We start from the raw sequence: 24,309 nt of genomic DNA, 5'->3' as shown, positions 1-24,309 counted from the left end.
TGTGAAAACCATGCTGGCTCTTGGTTTTGTATCTTATTGTCTTTCTTTTGTTCGCAAACTGGGTGCATGACGGGGTTGTTATACATTTTCTTCATTTCATCTCGCTTTAGCATTTCCACTACATTGATCATTTTGACTGTCTGTTACAAGACTCCTCAATAATAAATGACCGTTGCTCATTTTCTCCCCAAGTACCAATCCACTACTAACACACAAGTGACAAGACCGATCACAACTAGCTTCATTAATATAAAGAGAGAGAAAATATATCGAAAATAAAGAATGTGACCAGCCCTTGCAGCGTGCATATGTATTATGTACTGTCTCCCGAGAGCGGGTCCTGGTCCTGCTGCCGCCAGCCACAATCCTACATTGAATTTTTGCACTTGAAACTTGAAACTTGAAGTCAAATGGTTAAAAATGCCACTCCCTGTCGAGTTAATACACCGTTTTAGACACGGGTCGGGCTAGTCTCCATTGGCTCTCAAAAATTAACCCGGCACTTGGTCAACCGAAGGATGCACGGTTATCCCTCGGCCTGTCACTTGTTTTGGCTTATTTTTATGCCATGGCGGAAAGCTGGTGGAGAGTTGTGAGTCTGACAAATATGTAGATCCCGTGTCACACAGCACCATGCTAAACTGAGGAATGTGGACCTTATCGACATAGCTCGGTTATGGCAGGTATACCAGTTGACACATGGTTGGCAAGAGCAAGAATGTCCATATTCTACATTTGCAGTGCTCGAGTCTGGATGCCAACATTGAATCCACCTTTTCCCTCGGAGATCTCTACCCCGAACAATAAATCCCGTTTAAACCGGGTCAATCGTGGGTGGATCACTGGATCCAACATTGAAGCTCCCTGCTCCGTACCTCAAAAGCGGCAAATGCAGTCAGGAAGTCATGTCGTTGAACAAAGTAATTTTCAATTGATATTTAGTTAATAAAAAAAGATCCTCTTTAAAACCAACATCTCACAAGAAAAAATAATTCCACGTCTTGGCAGTTCCTCACTTGAGATAAACTAGTAAGCTAATCAAGCCCCTAGCTGCTAGCATGGTCGACCATGAACCTAAAAGAGTAATTTGCTGGGAAACACTTCCGCTGATTAGCCCCCTGTCTGTGATCGTCTGCAAAAGTCTGGCTTGGCTTTTCTTCCACCTCGTATTATTCATTATTTTTACAAGAGTTCAACCGTTGAATACGAACTCTCCAATTAACGTGAAAAACCACGTCTCTACATAGCGACCATTGGCATCTGCATGTGTCAGCAGCAAGGAGCTACCCGTAATATTCAACCTTGAGGGATAGTGTCTCGTAAAAACCCTGACATGGCCTGTCATTGTAAATCGTGAAATGACAACATTGAAGCGTTTTCATTATAAAACCAGAATTTTTTTATTTAAAATTAAAGTAGGGTAGAGGTGGAACTAATAGAACACTATTATTGGCTGCTGAGGCAGTTACATATGTAGTTCAAGAGAGATCGGGGGTCGACACTTTCCGGATTAGCGCGTGCGGCTCGCCGCCCTATGCCTCACCACCGCCGCTCCCCATCCTCACCCGCCTCTCCCCTGTCCGCCCGATCAGTCGCTCTTTAGGACAACTGCTGAAATGCAGGAATCGACAACTTTACGCGATGAAAGATGGCACGCTGGCGTCCCTAGGATCGCCGATGGGAGAACGAGGATAAAAGGCTCACGCGAAGGAGGAGAACCTGGGTCTCTGTTCTTCTTCTTGAAACTAAACTCAGCTTATTTCACTTGATTTAGGTTATATTCATTTATTTATACAGCTTCTATTTATATAAAAAGCAAGAAAGCTAATTAAAGAAGAAAGACAGACACATCAGACTATAAAGACATTTAATAATAATAAAACCGTGATTAGTAGCGATCTAGCATACTGCAAGCAAGAGAAGAAAATAGTAAGAGAAATGATTAATATAAGTTATTAAATAATTTAATACTAAAAATATGGCTTCTAATACTATACTCAATTTATAGCTATTACTAGACCCATCCTAGCATTAAAATTAAAAATCCGAACAACCACTAGATAACAAAACATTATAATGAATAGATTATAGGATCTAACTATAATATTTAAAAGATAATAATCTATTAGTTAGCTTTTTGATGCTAGTCTAGAAAAATATTTTAGCTATATATCTACACAAGAAATATATATAGCTCTAGATAGAGATTGTGACGATGAGTCAATTCCTAAACGCTAAGATTACTCTACAACGAGAAAACCAAACATGAGAAGGGAAAGAAGAAGAGAAAGAACCCCTCAGGCTAGTTACATGGGAATTATTCCTTTGTGTGCGCCGGTCTATTCCCTTTATGGTTCCGTATGAGGTTATTCCCATCTCAGTGCCGCTCTCGGTTATCTTACTGCCTTGGTGCCTCAGGCCACCACTGCTGGTTCCCGAGCCCTGGGTCAGGACCGTCACAGAGATAACTAAATTAATCTTAAATATAGACAAACTACCTTATCCTAGAGATAGGTAAGAAATCTCTCTATATCTCATATACTGTGCTGACTGGACCTTGACCAGTATATCCAGGATATCCTGGTTGATAAAGTGCCGCTTAGAACAACTTGCTGTTAATAGAAATATCTAATTACAGAGTATTTCAAGGTCCTACTGTTATAGCTGTGGGAGAAAGACTAATAAAAGTTTAAGTATCTAAACTATTAGCTCTATTTATTAGTGTTATTCAAACTCCTCATATTCTTATTGAGACAGATTAAGAAGTATATAGAATTGAATTCATAGAGAGTGTGACGTGCCTTTCCGAAGACATTTGATTTCTATCTAGGGGTGCGGTTCTCTAAGACAATAAGCATGGGGAAGGAATCTATCTGTCAGACTTCGCGGGAAGGTTTTATCTTGTGGGCTTAGGGTGAATTGACCGATCAAGGGGGAAATAGATAAAAAAAGGGGGAAAACTGTCAGATGATTATACTTGTATCGTGACTATGAGTTTGGAGGCAATTGATCATCTTGATGCTAGACAATTCGCACTTTGATCATCTATTACAAAATTGCTATCGCATTCGCAGGAGTCGCAATAGCCCCAGACACATTCAGTGGTGCACTAGTAAGGAAGAATGTGTATCTCTTGTTCTTCGCACACACCGCAGAAAGCTTCTTCAAGTCCCAAAGTTCACCAATTGGGCATCCAAGGGTCGGAAGTAGGTACTCGTGTAGGACTAAGCCAGAGAGTCAGTTTATAGAGCTGTTCATATTCATTGAGGCAAGCTAGGGTCTTCTACTTACGCTGACTCTCGCCTGCTGGGGGCCAGGCCTCTAGAGCTGGGTTGTCTGCGGCTACAGCAGCAAACCGTTGATTCCTGTCGCAGATGTGAGCGTGGCTACAGGGCTCCGTTTGTATTATTTTACGGACCAGATCCATTCAGCAGTCTCCTCGGCTGCGAGTAGCCCGGCACTATTATGCTTGTCTCTTGTGAGCGCAGTCTTTTGGGCTTCATCACCAGACAACGAGTCGTGCCACGATGTCCAGCCGGTACGGATCAGTAGAATATCTCCGGGGCGGAAGTCAATGCCTTCCCAGGCTGCCACCTTATCCAGTGTAGAGACTGAAATAGCATGCGTGTCTCCGGGGCTGTAGTTGATGCCATGATTCTGGGCGTAAGCATAATAATCTAGCAAGACACCTCGTCCGCAGACACCCCCGACGTTGGACCACTCTGGCGCATTCATTAGCATTATATCGTGTATACGAAGTTTAGCTGAGTCCGCTTACCATGGACTGATCCTGGTCTGCCCTGACGGCCGCTCTGGCATTCCTCGTGAGTTGCTCCGTTATAGTAAAGAGATGTACCTGTATGACCAAAATGGCAGAGGCCATCCCATTGAGTGCTAATCTGTGTGTTGAACGAGATCTTTAGATGTTAGACACTCTCATACAGAGCTAGAACTGATTATGTGGGAAGCAAACTTGGTCATCATTGGCAAGGAACCGCCCACCGGTAATCTCCTTGCCATCAATAATATTGAATTCAAGTTTCTTTCTCGCAAAACCGACGTATGTATAAGCGTCCAGAGGCCAGCTTCAAATTGCAACAATATTAATTGGAGTAGTTCCTTCGTGTCTATTAGAAGGCATAGATAACTTACTTGAGAGAAACGCGATCTCCAGTCTGTATTTCCTTTGCCGCTGCAGCAACCACCTCAGGTGTTAGATGGTTGAGGGTACCAATCCAATCCTTTCCCCTTTCTTTGCCCGTCTTTTGTTGATAAATGCTGTTCCATACATCCCATGAACAATGGGTAGGACGTCCAGGGATTGAAGGAAGATTTGCAAATTTTGGAACCTCCATACTGGCAGTAATGGTTTAAGATTCTTGTTCAAATTCAATGAAATGAAGGAGCATTGGACTTTTAACGACAATGGAATCTCATATGCTCTTAAATAGCTACATCGTGGCTCAATTCGCATAGTCCTAGCAACACCTCGGTACCGAAAACATCAAGTTACCGACAGGCATCCGATCTCAGTAATTTGGTTCAACTTGGGGTAACCTGATGCCCCGCGGGTCAATCTTCATTCCGATTGCATGAATAAGCTTCTCCCACTTCATGGCTTGCATAGCTCGTATATTCAAGAATGCGGGGTATCATGATAGAAGAGGAGCAGATAGTGTGAATACTTGGGGTAACCGACGTCAAGGTTGACTTAGCTTGAGTGGGTCTTGAACTAGTTTTGGAAGCGAGGCTGGCTCGGTAAGTGGGAACCTCGGCGGCAGCATGCAAGACACCCTCTCTCATTTATACATCCCTTGCATATCATGCTTAGAAACATTATTTATTGCTCTCTTTTACCCAATTGTCTTATATCCACGCTGGATAATCTTGTTATCATAAATATACTCGAACTTCATCAGCCTATCGAAATGACTTCAGGCATTCTTAATCTTTTCCGTCTCAATGACAAGCGAGCTCTCATCACAGGTGCTAATGGAGGTATTGGAGGAGCTATGGCCGTGGCTCTTGCGGAAGCAGGAGCCAGTATCGTCATCCTACAAATCCCGGGAGATACCAACACTTCCACCAAGGACGAGCTGATTGCCTTGTCTGCCGAGTTTTCAGTTTACGATTGTGATTTGACAAGCGTCTCCAATATCCGTGAGACCGTGAAGAAAATCATCGACGAGGATGGGATTCCGATTGATATTCTCATCAATTGCGCCGGTGTTAGCGGTCACAAACCTATCTTGGACGTAGACGACACCTTTCGCGAGAAGGTCTTCAATGTCAATATGACGGCCAACTATGTCATCACTCAGGAAGTTGGTCGTAGGATGATTGAACGGGGCAAAGGTGGAAAGATTCTTAACGTTTCTTCGCTAGCGGGGATGCTTGCCACGAAGAACATCTCAGCTTATGCGGGGACCAAGGGTGCCGTCAATCAGTTTACGTCTGCGTTTGCAAACGAGTGGGCAGAGCATAACATTCAGGTCAACTGTCTCTGTCCGGGGTACGTAGGCAACTATCCTTAAGAACTCATCAATTCACTTTTTTGAACAACTGATACTGACATTTGGTTATAGGTACATATTGACCTCTTTAACAAGAGGATACTTTGAGAATGAGCCTGGTTTCAAGGATTATATCATGTCGCGGACTCCAATGGGCAGATGGGGCACACCAGAGGACTTTAGAGGTATAACATTGTTCTTCTGCAGCAAGGCCTCAGACTACATAACTGGTGTTAGAATGCCGATTGATGGTGGTCTTCATGGCAGGTAGACTTCAATTAAGGAACTGTATATGTTGAGGCAGACTTTAGCAATTACTCATGTGATTGCAAACGTCTCGCTGACAAGCTGCTGGGTTTGTTATCTGTCAAGACTGCATACCGTTCGAGATCAATACAAATGCCCGCATCTCAAGCTTCGGACTGTCTCTCCGTGCATAATAGAGGCACCCATGGTTTAGCTGAGTTATCAATGTATGTCTATTTCATGGTGATATTCAATACGTCTTGTAGCTTCTTATCTCTCTCCCTTAGATCTTTTGGTCCAAGATTCCCATAAGCTTCTATAACCTGCTTACACACCCTTTCTTGCCAGCCTGTCATGCTACCGACCTCATCGCCACTGACTTTGATGTTTAAGTCTCCTAGGCTATCCCAACAGGCTTGGATGGTATCTCCAATCTTATCGAAAAAACCTTCCAATCCAAGCTGTTCTCCTCCGCCGGCGTGATAGTTCCAGAATGGTCCCTTGACTGCCCATCTAGGCCCTAAGCTCTGCTGAACAATAAAATCAATGTCCTCGGCTCTGGCAACACCTCTTTCGACAAGGTAAGCTGCTTCTCTGAACAAGGCAAAGGCAAGGCGGTTTGCCACAAAGCCGGTTACCTCTTCCTTCAAGACTACAGGCTTTCGTCCCAATTTTTCCCAGTACTCAATCGTGCTGTCTAAGCCCGTATACTGCGGGAGCTGAACGGCTGATACTGCGATTTCTAGTAGAGGCATAACATGTGGTGGATTGTACGGATGAAGAATCATCAATCGACTTTTATCCTTCATTTTTGTGGACTGCACGGAGGTTAGGATTCCGGAAGTACTAGACCAGAAGAGAGCGCTTGATGGAGCATAGATTTCGATTTCACTCCAGACCCATTGCTTGAAGCTAATTTTTTCCGGACCCTGCTCTTGAACAATGTCTGCTTGAGACACCGCTTCCTCAAGAGAAGACGAGGTAACTAATCGGCCTTCATCAAAAAGAAAAGAAACACTGAGTGACTGTGGCTCATTGGAAGAAGACCCTATATCTGCTTTCTTTTCTATCCCAGTCAGGGTTGCGAGGTATTCTATCACAAGTGAGTCACCCTATTAGTGCAGCAAAATGTGGAGAGGAATTGAATTTATATCGACGTACCAGGAAGGTTGGCCTCGATATACCGCCTCAGGTCCGGTCGGGGGTCGTAAATAATGACTCGACTAGGTGGGAGAACTGCAGCAGAAAGATGGAGCGCTGCAAATGAAAGCCCGATAGTGCCGGCTCCAATAAGTGCGATCTTTTTGGAGTCGTTTTGGTGTAAGGACGACATTTGAGTAGCCATCCTGGGGAATATACGGTCACTAGATTTTAGTTCTTCAGCTAAACGATCCTACTTTTTCCGCTGTTCCAGAGGATATTTATTTACTTTTGCTGTGGAGCAATGATTCTTGGGACTCTAACCGTGGCTCGGGTGGCTCGGGTGGCTCGGTAGCTATCACTAAAACCACCGGCTCGGTTGACGGTTATATGAATAGAAACTGGCCTTTGAAATATTCAGTTTTGAAGCCGAGTATGACGGAATTGAGAACCCTTTTCTTTAAATAATTATTGTGTCAAAGGCCCTCGGTCCGAGTTGCTATTGGGTTAAGACCACCCCTCATATCACCACGGATTCTTCAGTCGTCTCTCTACACTGACAATCATGGCTGATTACTCTAGCTACGGAGAACCCAGTGCGGAGTGGCTCAAGTTTGCCAACTCGGGTTTTCTGAAGCCTCCTCCAGCCGAGCTGACATTGAATGAGAGACGTGATTACTTGAACGAATCTCGCGCTAAACTTCACGACGAGATCTACGGTCCTTTCAAGGGTAAGTGACCTGAATGAAAGGAATAGTCAGCACAGGACTAAGATACATATTGGAAAGGTGATATTGACATTTTTAACATCGACATCCCATCACCAGACGGGTCTCCAATCCAAACACGTCTATATACCCTCACCCGCTCTCCACTAAATCGTAACTCGCCCCTTATCATCCACCTTCACTCGGGAGGATGGCATCTAGGGAATCTCAAGACAGAAGACGCGTTTTGTGCCTATTTATGCACCCTACTTGCGGAGAAACATGCTTCTGGATATGCAGTTCTCCACGTCAATTATCGGCACACGCCAGAATATCACTTCCCAACACAGCTTGATGACGTCTATACTGTGTTTGAGTATCTGGCTGACAACGCCGCCCTTGCACGAAGCATGTGGGGTATTGATTCTAAGAGGATAATCCTGTCAGGGACTTCTTCTGGGGCTCATTTGGCGGTCGGATGTGCTATTCTAAATGTACAGCGCATGAAATTATCCCCAGAGACCCAAGCAGACAAGAGAATCAAAGGGTTGGTTCTAACCTGTCCCCCAACCGTTCATCCGGATCTCTTTCCGTATCATCTTGTACGAAACAAGGAGACCTCTTCTCATGTGCAAAATGCGAACGAGCCACTGCTGGGCATGGACCGCACAAGGCTGTTCTGGGGTCTATTTCTTTCAGCGTCTCGAGAGGAGAAAAAGGCTGCATGGTCAGAGAGAATAACTGACGTGCTTATCTCACCTCTTACTTCGAAGGTGGGGGTTTTCGATGCCCGTCTGTGGCCAATGACCTGCTTTCATGTTGCAGGCATGGACATCCTAAGAGATGAAGGCCTTCTGTTTGAGAAAAAACTTAAAAGCAATGGGGTTAAAACACGGTTGCATGTTTACCCCGGCTTTCCACATGCTTTCAATATGCTCCCTCAGCTCGAGGAGAGCAAGCGGTGGATGGTCAACTTGGTAGAAGATATTTTGAGTATTCCCTCAAACTAGCCTAGTTTAATGACAACTCGACGTGGGTATGTAGGATGTACAAGTTGGATATCATTAGTCGTGCCGTATGGATCATTAAGAGACTTTTTCACCATGCCACTACCATGCCACTATCTTCGCTAGCTTGGATCCTCATTGCCAAGAAATACACTCACATCTACATCTGACAGTTCAAAACTTGGAGCCCCTTCGCTAATCACACTATTGTAACGTTTTAGTTAGACACCAGAATCTTATATAATCTCCTATACAGTGCTCAACTTACTGCCTAGAGGAAGGCGAATGGAAGGCCGGGTTCTCCAAGTCCCCATCAATAGAGAAAAGGTCAAATTGGAAGGGGAAAATATCATATGACAGTGCCAAATCAACGTCAAGGGGAACATTGTTTTCGAAACTGTTGTCCTGGATCGGATGTAAACTAGCAGATGCTGGAAGACTGGTCCGTGACGTTGCTGCTCGGATCGAGTTCACGTTCATAAATGATGCTACCTGAACACCAGAGTCAGCTTCCATCTATGTATGATAACAAAGGAAAGTGAAGGACATTTACTGATGGAGGCGTCATTGGCGTTTCTTGTTCAGAAGACCCTTGGTCTCTACTTGTAACTAAATCCTCTTGCGCTGTTTTCAGAGAATCTATCTGCTTTCTTGCCTTGGAAAACAGAGAGTGAATGAAATCCGCAGCCCAATAAGTCTGTCGAAGTTCTTTTAGCATAATCATGCAAATATTCAAGTGGTTTCTCGCAAGGCATTTTGCAAATGGATCCTCAGATATGGATTGTAGCAGATGAACTTGAAGTGCCGGAATCATTGCCGTCACCCTACAGACCTGGTTAGTTGTGGCCAGATAGAAGATTATATGGGGTAGTACATCATGGAGTGACAGCTGCTTATCATTTGAGCGGCGCTTATTTTGTTGAGTGTGCTGTTGATATTCGAGGCAGCAATCTTGGCCTTTTGCAGCGCTTCAACTTTCCAAGCCTCACCCGGCGTAACGTGTGTTCCTGGTCGCTCCACCATATATGGTCGATGTAGAGCTATTACGCAGGCTCTATCTCGATCAGCTATTTGTAGGAATGCTGGAGGGGAAAAAGAAGCACGTACTCATAGTAGACATGAAGATGATACAAGTGTAAGAGAACAACGGGGCCTTGGCAGGCTTCCTCAGTCGGAAAGCCTGCTCTGCATTGCCGAAGCTGATTCTCATCAAGTGCAAATGCAGTGCTGGGATCCAATTCCAGAGGCTTTGCTCTGTAGTGGTGATTCAGAACTGCCCCAAGGGCAAAGGTTGTATCCAATAGACAAGCCCACACTCGCGGAAGCATATGTTTTGGATCCTTTGGAAAATATTTCTCCTCCTGTTGGCGAGATAGGCCTGTGCAGAGCGCTTCTACGTCTGAAGGCGTAGGAATTGGAGTGTCACAGTCATCGAGGTTAATCCTTGTCGGCCTACCCATCCCGAAGGAGAGCCACGTATCACGAAAGTAGTACATCCACCAGATGAGTCTCCATAGACGGCATCGGTCGTCGCTGAACGTCTTCTTTCTCAGTATAAAGTTTCGTCCAAGACCAGCCCGCTCATTCAATGGGTTTCGGTGAAGGCCAATGGTTTGGCATAGGCTAATGCCGATGCCAACCCAATGCCATGAGCCATCGCGATCTTCTGAATCAGCATACCAGAAGGCAAGCAGAAGAACAGACTGTATAAGGGGAATCTTGTCTTTCTCATAATCTGCGTCGTAAAGGGCCTGGAACCCAATTAGATAATTAAACCCAAAATGTGATACTGACTTACCTTCGCACGTCGATAAAGAGACCGTTTCATGGACTTACGCGAAGAGTATCCTGCGAGGCTCACTGATTCTTTGTCGAGAAACTAAAGTTCGTTACGATAAAGCCCATATGGAGATACAATTCGTGGATGTGAACGCACATTGATCGATGCAAAGAACATACTCCATAGTAGGAGGAGACTGACATTTCTCGGCCCTGACTCGTACTGCCGAAAGAACGCACTTGCATCTAGGATTGGAAGAAACGGATGGACATAATGGAAATAGGACCGTAGAAGCTGGTCCCTCACTCTCTTACTGGGGAGAGAAAAGCATTCTTTGGCATGAAGGACGGCCGAGTCATCCGAAACCAGGGGGCTAGCTACTGCATCTCGAGACACCATGAAATGGTTACCACGAAAATTACGATTTGGCTTACAGATATCAACGACAAGACCCAACCCCTGCTGATCGCCTGAGTATTTTGAAGACTGGTCAGTTGCAGACCGTAGGTTTAGGGAAGGATGTTAGGTCGACTGTGAATCGGGAAGCTACTCACCAGTATAGACGCAGGCTGTAGCCTCTTCACCATCTCCATCGTCCAATATACAGTCAAAGCCGGTATCAACATCTCGAGGTTCCGCATCATTCTTCCTACCATGGGAACGCTCGGTCGGTGAATCAGTGGTTGAGGCAGCTGTCATCAGGCGTTCGCCATCGACTACTTGACATGGCTGAAACTCCGACTCTTCTGGGGTTGGTGGAGCATGTGAGCTGGATGGTAAAGCTGAAAATTCACAAGGAACTAGACTTAGACGGTTCTCCTCCCGGTTTGGCTGAATAGGGGCTGCAGTATCCTGCGACTTCTGAGCCACAATGTCAACCAGGCTGCGGCCCGAGTCAGTGGCATGTTATGTTGTTGTGTCAGTTGATATATCTTACCGATGGCGACGACCGCCCCTGCCGCGAGCGACCAGCTCACAGTTTACACCATCTCCAGCACAGTTTATGCAAGGAGGTCCAGATTGAGTGACATTGCATCGTACTTTTCTCAAGTGACATGCCTGACAAGCCAGCATGGCACGTTTCCGGCGACGGACGCTGCCAGAGTCGGTGGTTCGTCTCATTGTCGTGTCAGAAGCCATGGATTCGTTATATTTTGATTCTGTGATAAGGATAAAGGTATTTCCTGGTGGCAGCAGTCATGTATGAAGACTTGTTGGCTCATGCATGAAAGAAAAGTCCGGGGTTTGGTTTGTGGGGAAACCGGAAGTGGGATGAAGATTGAATAGTGGAGAAACTACCACAGAAGATGTCCAATCACGTTACCAAGCGAACCTCGGTTTAAACTACGTTGTGATTGAACAGTCAAACCAACTGAGAACATCTACCTCCCGAGGTTTATCTCAGTCCCCAGTGGACAAAGATGGCTTGTATAATGTAACCGCTCTATACTTGAAGTCCGAGGTTAGAGGTAACCCCCATATGACATGCCATAAACCGAACGATCAATGTAGATATTTAGACATCTTGAAATATCAGTAAGATCTTGCTGGATGCCCCTGGTGAACTCTGATCGACAGCCAAACCATTTACCTTTATACTCCATAACCCTTGATTACAGCAATCACATTAACTAAAATGACTAAACTAGAATATGTAAGCTCTTCTCTCGGCCCAAGCCCAGACTTGGGTGATCTTGACGACACTCTTCACGAGAACGAGTGGTACCGTCAGGACTTTGGCGATTTTACGATATCCGAAGCGCCCATCTATGACAAACGCCCCATCCGCGTCATCTGCGTTGGTGCTGGAGCCACTGGGCTGCAGCTTGCATACAAGGCTGAGCGACTGTTGGAGAATATTACAATCCAGATCTACGACAAGAACAAGGATATTGGTGGCACGTGGCTTGAGAACAGATATCCAGGCTGTACATGCGATATTCCAAGCCACAGCTAGTAAATATCATCTGCCGATTTGGGAAAAGCAAAACACTGACGTTCCTTCAGCCAATTCACGTGGGCCAAAAACCCATGCTGGTCTCATTTTTACTCGGGCAGTGCCGAGATCTGGCAGTACTTCAAAGACGTCGCTACTAAGTACAACTTGGAGCGATACGTCAAGTTGGAGCACCAGGTCTTGACAGCCAAATGGACCGAGGAGCAGGGTGTCTGGGAACTCACTATAAAATCTCCCACAGGAGCTATCATTGAGGACAAATGCGAGATCCTAGTCAACGGCACGGGTGTTCTCAAGTTAGTCCATGAATCACACTATTATCACGAGTAAACTCGCTGACGAGTTTGACTAGTAACTGGAAGTATCCCAGCATTCCGGGTCTCTCTTCATTCAAAGGAAAGCTGATGCATAGCTCAAATTGGGATTCTGACTATGACCTTACCGGCAAGACTGTCGCAGTGCTCGGGGGCGGTTCTTCTGCCATTCAAGTCATTCCAAACATTCAACCAGGTACAGCCCTCCGTTGCGACTCAACTTAAAAAGTACTTACATATTCTCAGTTGTTAAGAAATTGATTCCCTTCCTACGGTCGCCTGTGTGGGTCACCACTGGCTTCGGCGCCCGATATGCTGGTCCTGGAGGAAGCAATTATGAATGTAAATTCTCGTGTCCTCAACATCTTCAAACATCTAGCTTGGCTAACAGGATCCAAAGATTCTGCCGAGCAGATCCAGTCTTTCAAGGACGATCCAAAACTCTATGATAAGTATTGTCGGAGTGTCGAAGGAGAGCTTAACAAGAGATTCACGCTGGTACGTACCTTGCCATTTCGAAACCAAGACAAGTAGTGGAAGCTCTAACTCATACACCTTTAGAATCACCTCCACAGCATGGACCAGAAGCGATCACGAGAGTTTGTGGAGAATATGATGAAAGAGCAGCTCGGTCATAACGAGAAACTCTCGGGGCATCTCATCCCTGAATTCGCCCTCGGCTGTCGACGCATGACTCCCGGTTCTGGATATCTCCAAAGTCTTATCAAGGGTAACGTCGACGTTGTGACTTCAGGTGCTGTCAAGTTCACAGAGAATGGAGTTGTTGATGAAGCCGGAAATGAGCATACCGTCGATGTCATCATCTGCTCTACAGGATTCGATACTTCTTTTGCTCCTCCCTATGAGTGTATCGGCCGAAATGGGCGAAATCTGAGGGAGAAGTTTGCTGATTTCCCTAGAGGTTACTTTTCTACTACTGTGGATGAGTTCCCCAACTTATTCCGTAAGTTTCCACGTACGTTACCGCCTCCAGGTGTTAATAAATACGCCACAGTCTTCATTGGGCCCAATGGCCCGGCCAGTCATTCGTCACTGTTACCCATCTTGGAGTGGCATACTCGCTATCTATTCAAGATGATCAACAAACTCCAGCGCGAGAACATCAAGTGTTTCGACCCCAAGCCCGAATGTGTCGAAGAGTTTGCCCAATATACCCATACCATGATGAAACGTCTAGTCTGGTCCTCCGCTTGTCGATCATGGTTCAAGAACGGCAAAGCTCACGGCCCTGTCACGGCAATCTGGCCAGGGAGTCGGCTGCATTACTTTGAATCATTGGACGAACCGAGATTTGAGGACTACTTTATTACATACAGGTCGAAGAATCGCTACCAGTATCTCGGCAATGGCTATACACAAGAGGAGATCAAGTCAGATGGAAATCCTGTGTGGTACTTTGACGACCCATTCTGCAAAGTCTAGACGTTGGATTTTATCAGTGAAGCTATGCGAGTGGAATCGGATATCGATTATTTGGTTGATTATTTGAATATTAGAAAATGATATATAAATTAGAGTCGAAATTCGAATGGATTAAAATTAAAAATTTATAAATAGGGAAAATTATAATATTAATAAACATAATGAACTATATTCTAGAACTACATCAAAATTGTATAAATTACAAAAAATACGACGTAAACAATAGAGTAAAGAGTATACACACAAAAAGGCACGTCAAGCTGTTAGGAGATTTATGAAGACATCAGTCAATTAGAACACATAGCACACAACGTCTGAGCAAATTTCCGAATACGAATGAAAGCAAATCCTTATTCGATTCCACCCCTTGTTGTGCTCTTAGAGTTGTTAGAAATAAGAAATCGCGCATTTGTTTTATTACGTGTTGATTTGTTCAATTTCTACACAGTTCACATTGTTACAGCGTACGACCTTTGTGCCATTGTGAGCTACAACTATCCAATTTGATGCGACTTCCCCGTGTTGCCATCTTGCTGCAGTACTAAAACAAACCCCAACTGACCTCGGCCGCCTCGCTTATTCAAAGCTTAAAACCGTCCGAGCCTCGGAAGTACCGGCTAGACTTGAAGACTTCCTGACTCGAAGCTGGAATAGAAAAGGTGTCGACTTTCCACCATTATCGGCTACATATTGTTCTACTTGCCGATCTACCACCATACGTCATGACTGAACTATCCATTACTAAAGGTGATTTGGGGGACCTCAACAAAAAGGTCGCAATCGTAACTGGTGGGTCCAAATCACTTCTAAGCTTGCCTCTGTGACTTGGGACTTAAAACATCAGGCGGTGCCAGCGGCATTGGGAAAGCAATCGTTGAACTTCTGACTGAACATGGCACTATCGTGGCGTTCGGAGACACCGACCGTGCGGCCGGCGCAGTCGTGGAATTATCATTGAAGTCTGCGGGAAAGTAATTAGCCGTCTCCGAAGAAGTGAAGTGTCTTTATGCATCGTAGACTCAATAGCTGACTGCTTACGAGGAACGCCAAGTTCATCTACGCAGATGTTACCAGTTGGACCAGCCAAGTTTCCTTTTTTTCACAGGTGAAGCAGGAGTATGGCCAAATTGATCTGGTTTTTGCGAATGCCGGTATAGGAGAGAAAAACACCGTGTTTACAGACATATTTGATTCGGATTGCTTCCTTACGCCTCCAGACTTGACAGTCATCGACGTCAATTTGAGGGGTGTAATTTACAGTATGTTCCTTCAGTCATAAACCGACCACAGAAAGGATGTATTGGCCGCTTGCAGAAAATGTGCTAACCTCTCAATCAGCAACGAAACTAGCCCTTCACCACCTGAAGCAAAATGACCCTCCGGGAGGCAGCCTTGTTTTGACAGGATCAACATCCTCCTACAACGAGCGTCCCAACTTGCCACTATACTCGACGGCAAAGCACGGCGTAGTTGGTCTTATGCGAGCCGTCCGTCATAGGGCTCCTGAAAGTAATATCAACGTTGGATTAATTGCCCCGGGCGGAACGATTTCAAATCTTTTCCCTCGACAAGCAGCCGAAGCGTTCAGAACACAGGGTGTTCCCGTCAATGAGCCGGGTAGCGTGGCCCTGGCGGCTGCTTACCTAGCAAGTAGCAGTGAAACAAATGGGCAGGGGATCACTATTATTGGGAACAAATTTACAGAAGTTGAGGATAGCATTACGGAGACGCAGCATCTATGGTATGGAGCGTACAACACGGATATGGTTCGGAAGGTGGCAAGCGTAAGACTCGATCAACTGTCCAAGTCAAGTTACCAGGCATCTACAAGTGAAGAAAAGAATACTTGACCAAGGAAAGGGGTGTTTCTTAGATGAAATCTTCGCTACCTTCGATCGTGCGGTTCATCTACATTCTGCTGGTTTGGGGCTTCCATTGGGAGAGTAATTAGATATTCAATGTACGTGAAAAATAGAATATACTATTGCCTATAACCAGGCAAGTCTCATTTGCAAAGAAATATTAATTCTAATGGTGTCGTCCCACAATAGATCATATCGTCAATACAAGCTTTTCACTACACCAGGGCATAAAAAACAAAAAATTCAATAGGAGGTCTCAGTTTCGGCCACTGGTCTACTCTAGAGCAAAACGATCTGGTGAGTATATATTCAAACACAATCTATATCACTAGCCTAGTAGATTAGCATAGCGGATAATTTTTCGTTGAGTAATATACTTTATATCTTAATTTAATTTATTTAGTTTATATTTCTTGTTATTTAAAAATATATATATATATAATTCTAAGCATACAGATTTAATTAAAGGACATTAGGAAAAAAAGGGTCCAGAAGATTGAGTATGCAGCAGTGGGAGAGTGGTAAGTTTTAGTAGCATTGTACTCTGTATTTATGTGTAAGATTATTCTTTTCGCTAAGCGGTATAATTGTGAGACAACTTATAACAATAATGCAATTCATGTAAGCAGGTTTTGCCAAACCCGATTTTATCGCATCCAATTTAAGACGAGCCACGCAGACAGCTGAACGCAAGATGCCTCTTCCTGGCTGCACCCTGCCGCTCCTCAGGGCGGCAAGCCGCACGAACTAGATTGGGACAGGCAACCTCTATCTCCCCCGATGTTATATATGTAGTCAAGTAAATTCAGAGATTGAAATTCTACGAATATTTCCAGATTAGCGCGTGCGGCTGGCCGCCCTATGCCGTAATATACTACTAGTAGTATTCAAATAATTCTCTACTCTAAGATCAGCAGTGCCGAGATAGACCAGATAGCTAGAGATACAATACCGGTTTTGGGGGGAATGGGGATACCGTTCAGCAACGTCGCAGCAACGTTGACAGGCTTGGTAACAGTCATGCAACCAGCCTACAACTATATAATTCATATAGAGAACCAATAAAAACTGATTTTTTAGATTGTTAGACCCACAAAACTAATCAAACGCGTCACGTTTACCCCAGAGGGTCAACCCTGATAAAATATATATCAACACCACCCTCAGATATATATATATCCGCCTCCCTCCCCAACCCTCCAAGGCCACACTAACCAGCTTACAAGCTTCTCAATTTAGTGAAAACAGTACACGTAGACCTGCAGGCCTGCGGGCCACCCTGCAAGCTTCCTAAGTACGCTTTTATATTGGTCCTACAGGGCTTAGTATAGGCCTCACTGCGGCTTCTCAATTTGTAATTAGAATACAAAAATACAAGCGACTTCTATTTGAATTGTAATTAATTTATAACGTATCAAGAAATATAGACGTATCAAATTCTACAACATAGAAAGTGGTTTGTAACTGTTTCACACTTTACAACGTCACCATGTTGCCAATACATCGCAAAAAGTCACTACGCTTAGAAAATTGGATACATAGTGACATTTGCGACGGTCATGCTTGTGTAGTCTTCTTGATCCTTTGCAAACCTACACAATGTCGCTGCAACGTTGCTGAACGGTATCCGCGTTCCTGCATTTTCCGGTATTGTAGTAATCTAGTACGGACAACATACAAACACCTACATATATATATATAAATATTTTAAGTGATAATTTTTTTTAAAAATATTAAAAAATATATCTCGTATACTATTAACTATACAAAGCTTATTGACCTTATTAATCCTGTACGCCATCCCAGAAGCGTTAATTCGTTAAAAATAGAATAAAAAACTAAATCAGTAGTATGTATATCTTACTTTTCTCGTCAAATATATACATTTTATTGAGGTTTTAAAAAATTCCCCAAAAGTTTCAAGATTCCTTAGAAGTTATGCAGGGGCCTCGAAAGTTTGTCAAACCTGATAAAAAATCGTGTCTTGTTAGGAGTAGGTTCTGACCACTACCGAGGGACGAGGGGCTATGTGGAGTACAGTTGGCGATAGCAAACGCAAAGTAAATACAAACGAATCATGTCAAATCAAAAGGTTTTCTTTCAATTCAGCTCGTCTCAGCCGTGGGTCGAACAGTCTGAGCTGAAGCATCAAACACGTTCTTGTTGGCTGCCGGGAGCTATTTTTGGCAATGCCTAGCCCTATGAGGAACATCGATTCGATGGTAGTTCGTGTCAAGTTTGAATTAAAACCACAAATTGTTAATTAAATCAGAACCAGAGCTCACTTGTATGTACGGCGTCCTTCTCTCTTCTCTCTCCAAGACTTCAGGACCACTTTCAAACTCCAGACACCATGGAACCAAAGTACATCCCTCCGGCCAACGCGCAACACCAAACCAGCGAATGGGCCTATTCGTTCTGGGACTGCTGCACACCATTCAAAACATGTACGTCTAATGCAGCGCTCTAGTGTTGAATTTGCCGAGCTAATATGAAATTCAAGGATTGTGCGCTTCGTTCTGCTCGTGTTTCCTCTTCGGCAAAACCCAAGCCCGGCGCCGCGATCCCAGCCTCAATGATTACGGCCGCTGCAATGGCGATGTAAGCTTCTTCTTTTATATACATATTTACTCGCTTCATGTTCTAACACCGAATAGTGTATGGGATGGTGCGCCCTCTCGTGCTGCGGGCTGCAATGGGTTCTCCAAACACTCAAGCGCACCGATATGCGCGAACAGCTCGGCACCCAGGGCTCCGGATTCGGTGACTGCTGCGCTTCTTACTGGTGTCCCTGTTGTGCTCTGATGCAGGAAGAGAAAGAGATGGTTCGGAAATCCGAGATTGTTACACACGCCGAATATCAACCCCCACAGGGGATGATGTACCCGCCTCAGCAGTAGCCGGCTGACCAGTAACTACTGATTAATTAGTATTGGATACCCTTGGATTATCGTTTGGTTCGGTTTTTTGATCTTGTGCATGATAGTGCAATGTTGGTTTCGTTACCTTTCTGTTAGGTGTCGAAATATGAAAAGATTAAACTGATATTTTTGATAATAGCTAACAATGCTACACTCATAAATCGGGTTACATTGTGAAGCGAAATCCAAATATATACTATTTGAACATTTGAAAGAACATCAGATCCCGAAATCGTCTCCAAGATTTGATAAAGAAGGAGACAAGTTATGCGTAAATATTTAGCTGAGAATGAACAAACCCATCAATTGATAGAACCACCCAAACACCACACCAGTCCCCCCAACAGTTGACACGTGCACAAACACCAACCAGTTCAATGTTGACTGCATACGGACAGACGTTGTTTACTGCTGCCTAATCCTCTACTAGAACATGGGCTTAAGCGTGATCGGTCTTCACGGAATGCATTTCCACCGGACTCGGCGTGCGTGAGCGATCATCGGTGCCCGTAGGCACAGCCCCCCACGACGCAATACTCTTGTTGATTGGGTCTGCCTCCGGGTCCGACGACGTAGAAGAGCCAGCTTTCATGATCATGCCACTCTGTCGCGAAGCCGACTTTTTATTGCTCTCTCGCGAAGGGGAGGCCTCGGAGTTGAAGCTGCTTCCGAAATACTCCGGGAAGACTGCACCGAGGATGATACGCAAGGCCGGCATGCAGGCGCAGAGAATGGCAATGTCGCATTCGAGTACAGACCAGTAGATTGCAGGCGCATTGTCATCTGTAATAGGTTCGGAGGTTAATATTGACTTGACAGAAAAGGGACGGGGTGTTTACATGTAGTGTTTGTAGACTTGGAGAATCGGACAAGTGATTCGAGACGAAGAATACTGACGAGTGTAATCCTATATCCAAGTTAGACAATTGAACCAGATAAGGAGCAAGGGAAAAAAAAAGACGTACAAGAATCCAATCGAGAACATGGACAAGATTTGCAACTTTTTGTTCCAGCTCAATTTGAGTCTCAGAAGCAATGGAATCGGAAGTGAGATAATTGCCAAATCCACCAAAATCTCAATCGCAGCGCGCGCCCACGAAAATGAATTAATGTCGATGCATTTCCCGACGTACTCACCAGTCCACCCGTCCCAGAAGAACGAGACCGGGGTGCATTGAAGGATCATGGACATGGTATTCGATATTCCGAAGCAAATAACAAACACACCGATTGCGAGGGCAACGTTGCGGAACAATCTAGAATCGAAAACACGTAGATAAAACGCGAGGATGGATAGCTGGGTGAACATTTCCGAGACCATGTAGAAGACTTCGGCGAAGTATAGCTCCTGTCCAATGTAATGAGCATCGATGATGAAGAAGCTGAATCGTAATACTGACTTTTAGTGTTTGAGTTAGGTCTTTGAACGGTATTGTCCAAATGTCCTTGCCCATTCCAGAGTTTGCCACTATATATTATTAGCAACATTGAAATATCGAAGCCGACATCAGAAGCTATAGGAGTCGACTCACTTGGAAACATCAAGAAGTTCAACGGAAGAGCAAACACCTGGGTATATTAGAAATAGCTCTGAAAAGACAACAAAAAGTCATACCAAAGCAGCAACGATGAAACGGTCATCCCAAGCAAAGAACTTGTTGATAAACAGACGCGCATAGATACGGACAAACACAAAGATGATTGCCAGACTGCCAAAAGTAGCCGGAATACCGATCACGGTTGCTCTGATATCATGTGCCGGAAGCCCACAGGCCGATGATGTTGCATTTGTCGTTGCTAATCTGTTAGCTGGTTCAAACTACTCGAGAAGAAAAGTCTTACTGAGAACCTCTTTTGGAGTGCAAACCCCGCTACCCAAGCACAACTGGACGGTACCCTGGAAGCTAGCATCTGCACAGAGGCAGGAAATATCCTGTGGAGAGCACTGAGTAGTCGAAAGGGAGTTTTTAAAACAGGTGGCCTGCTCAGAAGTATCATCATCAGCTTTGGTTGAGGACATGGTATGGATGCAGCCTTACCGCGCAGCTAGGCAGCTCGTCCAACAGACTTGCTTGACCAATGGCCGCAAAGAGGGCAGAAAGCAGAAAAACGAATGTGTACTTCATTTTGTGCAGTCGCAATGAATACTATTCACTTGGGGGTTACTTGACTCGACGGCTTGGCTACAATGGCGTTCAGCCAGAAAAGGACGCCATCTTTATATCTTGTAAAAAACTACAGAAACCAAAAAAAAAAGCCGCACACCTAAACAAAGAAAAAAAGTAAAATATCAAAGCAACCTGCAAGGAGAACTTGCCTCTTTACTGGTCAAATAACCAACATGGCGCCCCAGACGACCGGGGAATTATCAAAAATAAACAACAACAGCCTATCAATCACTGCATCCGAACCCGAACCTAAATAAATCCGATATATCAAGTCTAAGAATCGAGTTATTAATGCAAGGCTATCTCCCCGGACTGCATACTGTGGAAGGCAATAGTGGCGGGAGCGCATCCCGGCGCAAGGGGGAGAGGCTAGATCAGCCTGGCGCAGGCAGTGTCCGGGGTACCGGGCGATCAATAAAAACTTTTTTGTGATTAGTTGCAAAGAAGTCCGAAACAAAATAGATCGCCCTATCAATTACACGACTCATTTTATCCCCTAGCACGGCAGGTTCCGAAATTACATGCGGCCATCATGCAATATGTGAAAAGGTCTGTGTACCATCTTACATGTTCACTGCATGGCTCACAGACCCCCTGCTTATCATAGAACACATGGACCAGGTTGACACTCGACAATGGGTTACGTATTACTCTGTGCGCTTGGATCCCTTGTTTGACTCGTCTTAACTTCAGTTCATTGTCCTAAACCTGGTTAGAAGCAGAAAGACACTATGGATCGCGATCGTGATTAGTTCATTTTAGTAAACCCCTACTAATTTGAACTCCTAAAAACTTATGACTAATAGCTAATATCTAGCAGCTAACGTTTTGTAAGATCTTGGCATCGCTGTGCTGCCACGGATTGGTTTTCTCAATATCCCTAATCAGGGTTTCATGCTGTTCCGAGCGTGGCTTGATTGCAGCTTTGAACGCAGCAGGGTGGCTTACAACGCCAGGCTCAAAGTTGACTAACGGATTGATTTCCTGTCCACTCCCATTCTTACCTTTACTGATACTGAAGACGGCAAGAGACTGCGCAGCGTTGATGTACAGGGACGTATCGGCTAGGAGACGACCGGGGCAGATACGGCGCCCGAAACCAAAAGAGAGGCTATGCGGATCTGGTTCGGGGAAGGGTTGTTCGTCCGATGCGAGGAACCGCTCAGGCTTGAAGACCATGGGGTCTTTGTAAACAGATGGGTCGTGTGTGAAGAACCTGTTCTCTATTAGCGTATTTTCATTAATAAATAGCAAAGACAAAACTCACCATACGTTGGGCATAATGTATGCTCCTTTTGGAATCAAGTAGCCTTCGCATATATCATCCTCAGTCGTCATATGTGGCAAGCCCATGGGAGCAACCGGGTGCCATCTGAGAATCTCCTTGACAATTGCGTCGATGTAAGGAAGGTTTGGGCGATCAGCGACAACAGGGAGTCTGCCACTGCCGATCACTCGGTCAATTTCTTCCTGTGCTTTACGTTGCACTTCGGGGAACAATGTCATGGCTAGGAAGAAGCACGCAAGAGAGGAAACAGTCTAGATGGCAGGTCAGCGATCCATTCCGAACGTATTGACCAAACTACAATAAACTGCAAGAAAAACAAACTTACAGTATCGGCACCTGCAGCGAAGAGAGACATCGCTGAGCATTTGACAGTAAAAAGTTCTTCGGGAGTCGCGATAGGCTGTTGGAGCAACTGGGAGAGAAAAGACTGTTCATGGACTCCATTCGCCATCTGGTGCTTGACAAATGCATATGGTCTTTCTGTCAACTCTGTAAGTGAACCTTTCCATTCGCGCGCAATCCGCTTGAACCTAGTGCCTGGAACCCAATCTGGGAGGTGTTTTACTTATTATAACGTCAGCTCAATTTTAAATGAACATCTGGCGAAAAGGAGTTTGTACAAGATGGGATAATATCCACCAACCACGCTCCTGGCACACCAGCTTTCGCAAATTGGTCCATAGCTTTGCCGGCCAGCTGCACGAGAGGATCGGGCCTATGCGATTCCGTGTTATATCCATACGAAATTTTAAGAATGACGGATCCGGCTTGCCTATGATCCGTCGATAGTTAGCAAAATATAGTGCGACTTTATACATGGAGACATACGTTCGGATATGCTCAGTAAGGCTGTCAGGGTCATTCAAAACACGCATCAAGAAATGACCAGCCTCCGCCTCCTGCAGCGGGTTGAATCGCGCCGAAGCTACCTGTGACCCGAGGACTTTGGACATGTTTTTGCGAAGCAATCTGAAGCGATTGTTGTATGGCGAAAGACCGAGGGAATCTTCCCATCCGCACCTTGTAATAGTCAGTTTGATCGAAAATATACTTCGAAATCGCAACCCGAGAGAAAGTAGTTGACATACATTTCTCCCGCAAAGGCCTGTTTGGGCCGCGAAGAATGTTTCGCAGAGCGCTTTTCCATCAGCTCAAAAGCGAGGCGGACATCGTGAAGGATAATGAGCGTTTGACCCATAACCGTAACCGAACTAATCCCACCTACACTTTATTAGCGAACGGGTTGAGAGTCCTTAGCTTTGCGAATACAAACCGTATAGGTCTTTGTGTTTCAGCCAGTGAGTCCATTCTTGCTCTCCGGGCTTGGGGAGATCGCCCAGATTCCCAACCAGGAACTGGGGCTTCGGGCCTGGAGGCAACGGGGGACGCTGAGCAGATTTGAAATACGCAACAAGTTTGTATACAAAGAACAAGGCCAGGGCCCCCAAAAGAGCCAGAGAAACCGAACTCCAAGCCATCGTTGTTACAACTTTTCTGCGGCTTGTTTTTCTTTCGTTCTAGTCGCACCAGGTAGCTGGGGTAAGCTGAGCGATTAGAAATCTAGCCAGCCCCGATGGCCGGGGTGCGATCCTTATTAACCATTCATTATTGCTCGTGAGCCAGGGGCTGGTTCATCCAGCTAAACCAGATCCTGCAGATCTAGTCAGCTGTTAGTAATTCTATACACGAGAGAGGAGGGAGGAGAGAGAGGTGAGAAAGAGGGGGTGCGTCAGGGTAATCAGCATCTGAACAGGGTTGACAACGCTTTGATGGAGACGCCATGCATCTCCACATGAGCATCAGCGAAGCATATTGGCGTATCAATGCTAGTATATGCAGGTCACAACGCCAGGTCGGACACTAGCAACCGTTCGGCGTGGCGAGGGCTGCTGTATATCACGCAGGCGAGGTGCCAAAGCGGCCGCTAAGCTGCATATTGGCTAGCAGGTATGTAGAAAATGTG

At 45.1% G+C, this 24,309-nt stretch overlaps 10 protein-coding genes across 10 annotated transcripts; 5 read left to right on the top strand and 5 right to left on the bottom strand.

Moving 5' to 3' along the window:
• Positions 1-3,048: 3,048 nt before the first annotated feature.
• TRUGW13939_04967 (uncharacterized protein) lies at positions 3,049-4,355 on the bottom strand (the record flags this gene model as incomplete). Its single annotated transcript, XM_035488132.1, has 6 exons — positions 3,049-3,224; positions 3,292-3,365; positions 3,419-3,722; positions 3,779-3,917; positions 3,974-4,085; positions 4,153-4,355. 6 exons carry the CDS (start codon positions 4,353-4,355, stop codon positions 3,049-3,051), a joined length of 1,008 nt encoding a protein of 335 aa, XP_035344025.1.
• Positions 4,356-4,928: 573 nt separating this feature from the next.
• TRUGW13939_04966 (uncharacterized protein) lies at positions 4,929-5,784 on the top strand (the record flags this gene model as incomplete). Its single annotated transcript, XM_035488131.1, has 2 exons — positions 4,929-5,512; positions 5,586-5,784. 2 exons carry the CDS (start codon positions 4,929-4,931, stop codon positions 5,782-5,784), a joined length of 783 nt encoding a protein of 260 aa, XP_035344024.1.
• Positions 5,785-5,992: 208 nt separating this feature from the next.
• On the bottom strand, positions 5,993-7,092 carry TRUGW13939_04965 (uncharacterized protein; the record flags this gene model as incomplete). The annotated part of the gene is made up of 2 exons (XM_035488130.1): positions 5,993-6,852; positions 6,921-7,092. The coding sequence occupies 2 exons, from the start codon at positions 7,090-7,092 to the stop codon at positions 5,993-5,995; spliced, it is 1,032 nt and encodes a 343-aa protein (XP_035344023.1).
• Positions 7,093-7,464: 372 nt separating this feature from the next.
• TRUGW13939_04964 (uncharacterized protein) lies at positions 7,465-8,616 on the top strand (the record flags this gene model as incomplete). Its single annotated transcript, XM_035488129.1, has 2 exons — positions 7,465-7,630; positions 7,688-8,616. 2 exons carry the CDS (start codon positions 7,465-7,467, stop codon positions 8,614-8,616), a joined length of 1,095 nt encoding a protein of 364 aa, XP_035344022.1.
• Positions 8,617-8,735: 119 nt separating this feature from the next.
• TRUGW13939_04963 (uncharacterized protein) lies at positions 8,736-11,515 on the bottom strand (the record flags this gene model as incomplete). The annotated part of the gene is made up of 11 exons (XM_035488128.1): positions 8,736-8,817; positions 8,882-9,105; positions 9,167-9,437; positions 9,488-9,667; positions 9,721-10,364; positions 10,412-10,492; positions 10,550-10,638; positions 10,708-10,773; positions 10,828-10,863; positions 10,948-11,276; positions 11,331-11,515. The coding sequence occupies 11 exons, from the start codon at positions 11,513-11,515 to the stop codon at positions 8,736-8,738; spliced, it is 2,187 nt and encodes a 728-aa protein (XP_035344021.1).
• Positions 11,516-12,029: 514 nt separating this feature from the next.
• Positions 12,030-14,107, top strand: TRUGW13939_04962 (uncharacterized protein; the record flags this gene model as incomplete). The annotated part of the gene is made up of 6 exons (XM_035488127.1): positions 12,030-12,349; positions 12,401-12,646; positions 12,703-12,860; positions 12,911-13,006; positions 13,065-13,162; positions 13,226-14,107. 6 exons carry the CDS (start codon positions 12,030-12,032, stop codon positions 14,105-14,107), a joined length of 1,800 nt encoding a protein of 599 aa, XP_035344020.1.
• A 722-nt stretch (positions 14,108-14,829) lies between these two features.
• On the top strand, positions 14,830-15,891 carry TRUGW13939_04961 (uncharacterized protein; the record flags this gene model as incomplete). Its single annotated transcript, XM_035488126.1, has 4 exons — positions 14,830-14,896; positions 14,952-15,078; positions 15,149-15,366; positions 15,446-15,891. Coding segments are annotated over 4 exons (858 nt in total), but the record flags the coding sequence as incomplete, so codon positions are not given.
• Positions 15,892-18,322: 2,431 nt separating this feature from the next.
• TRUGW13939_04960 (uncharacterized protein) lies at positions 18,323-18,869 on the top strand (the record flags this gene model as incomplete). The annotated part of the gene is made up of 3 exons (XM_035488125.1): positions 18,323-18,416; positions 18,473-18,570; positions 18,627-18,869. The coding sequence occupies exon 3, from the start codon at positions 18,630-18,632 to the stop codon at positions 18,867-18,869; it is 240 nt and encodes a 79-aa protein (XP_035344018.1). The 5' UTR covers positions 18,323-18,416; positions 18,473-18,570; positions 18,627-18,629.
• Positions 18,870-19,329: 460 nt separating this feature from the next.
• Positions 19,330-21,016, bottom strand: TRUGW13939_04959 (uncharacterized protein; the record flags this gene model as incomplete). The annotated part of the gene is made up of 8 exons (XM_035488124.1): positions 19,330-19,673; positions 19,730-19,797; positions 19,856-20,238; positions 20,291-20,358; positions 20,423-20,459; positions 20,506-20,687; positions 20,733-20,871; positions 20,930-21,016. 8 exons carry the CDS (start codon positions 21,014-21,016, stop codon positions 19,330-19,332), a joined length of 1,308 nt encoding a protein of 435 aa, XP_035344017.1.
• An 855-nt stretch (positions 21,017-21,871) lies between these two features.
• Positions 21,872-23,824, bottom strand: TRUGW13939_04958 (uncharacterized protein; the record flags this gene model as incomplete). The annotated part of the gene is made up of 7 exons (XM_035488123.1): positions 21,872-22,274; positions 22,326-22,597; positions 22,672-22,910; positions 22,967-23,118; positions 23,175-23,366; positions 23,435-23,567; positions 23,620-23,824. 7 exons carry the CDS (start codon positions 23,822-23,824, stop codon positions 21,872-21,874), a joined length of 1,596 nt encoding a protein of 531 aa, XP_035344016.1.
• Positions 23,825-24,309: the final 485 nt, after the last annotated feature.

This window comes from Talaromyces rugulosus, chromosome III, assembly GCF_013368755.1.
Source record: "Talaromyces rugulosus chromosome III, complete sequence".
Classification (NCBI taxonomy): Eukaryota; Fungi; Ascomycota; class Eurotiomycetes; order Eurotiales; family Trichocomaceae; genus Talaromyces; species Talaromyces rugulosus.
Note: the sequence above shows the minus strand (reverse complement) of the source record. Positions and strands in the feature narration are given on the sequence as shown.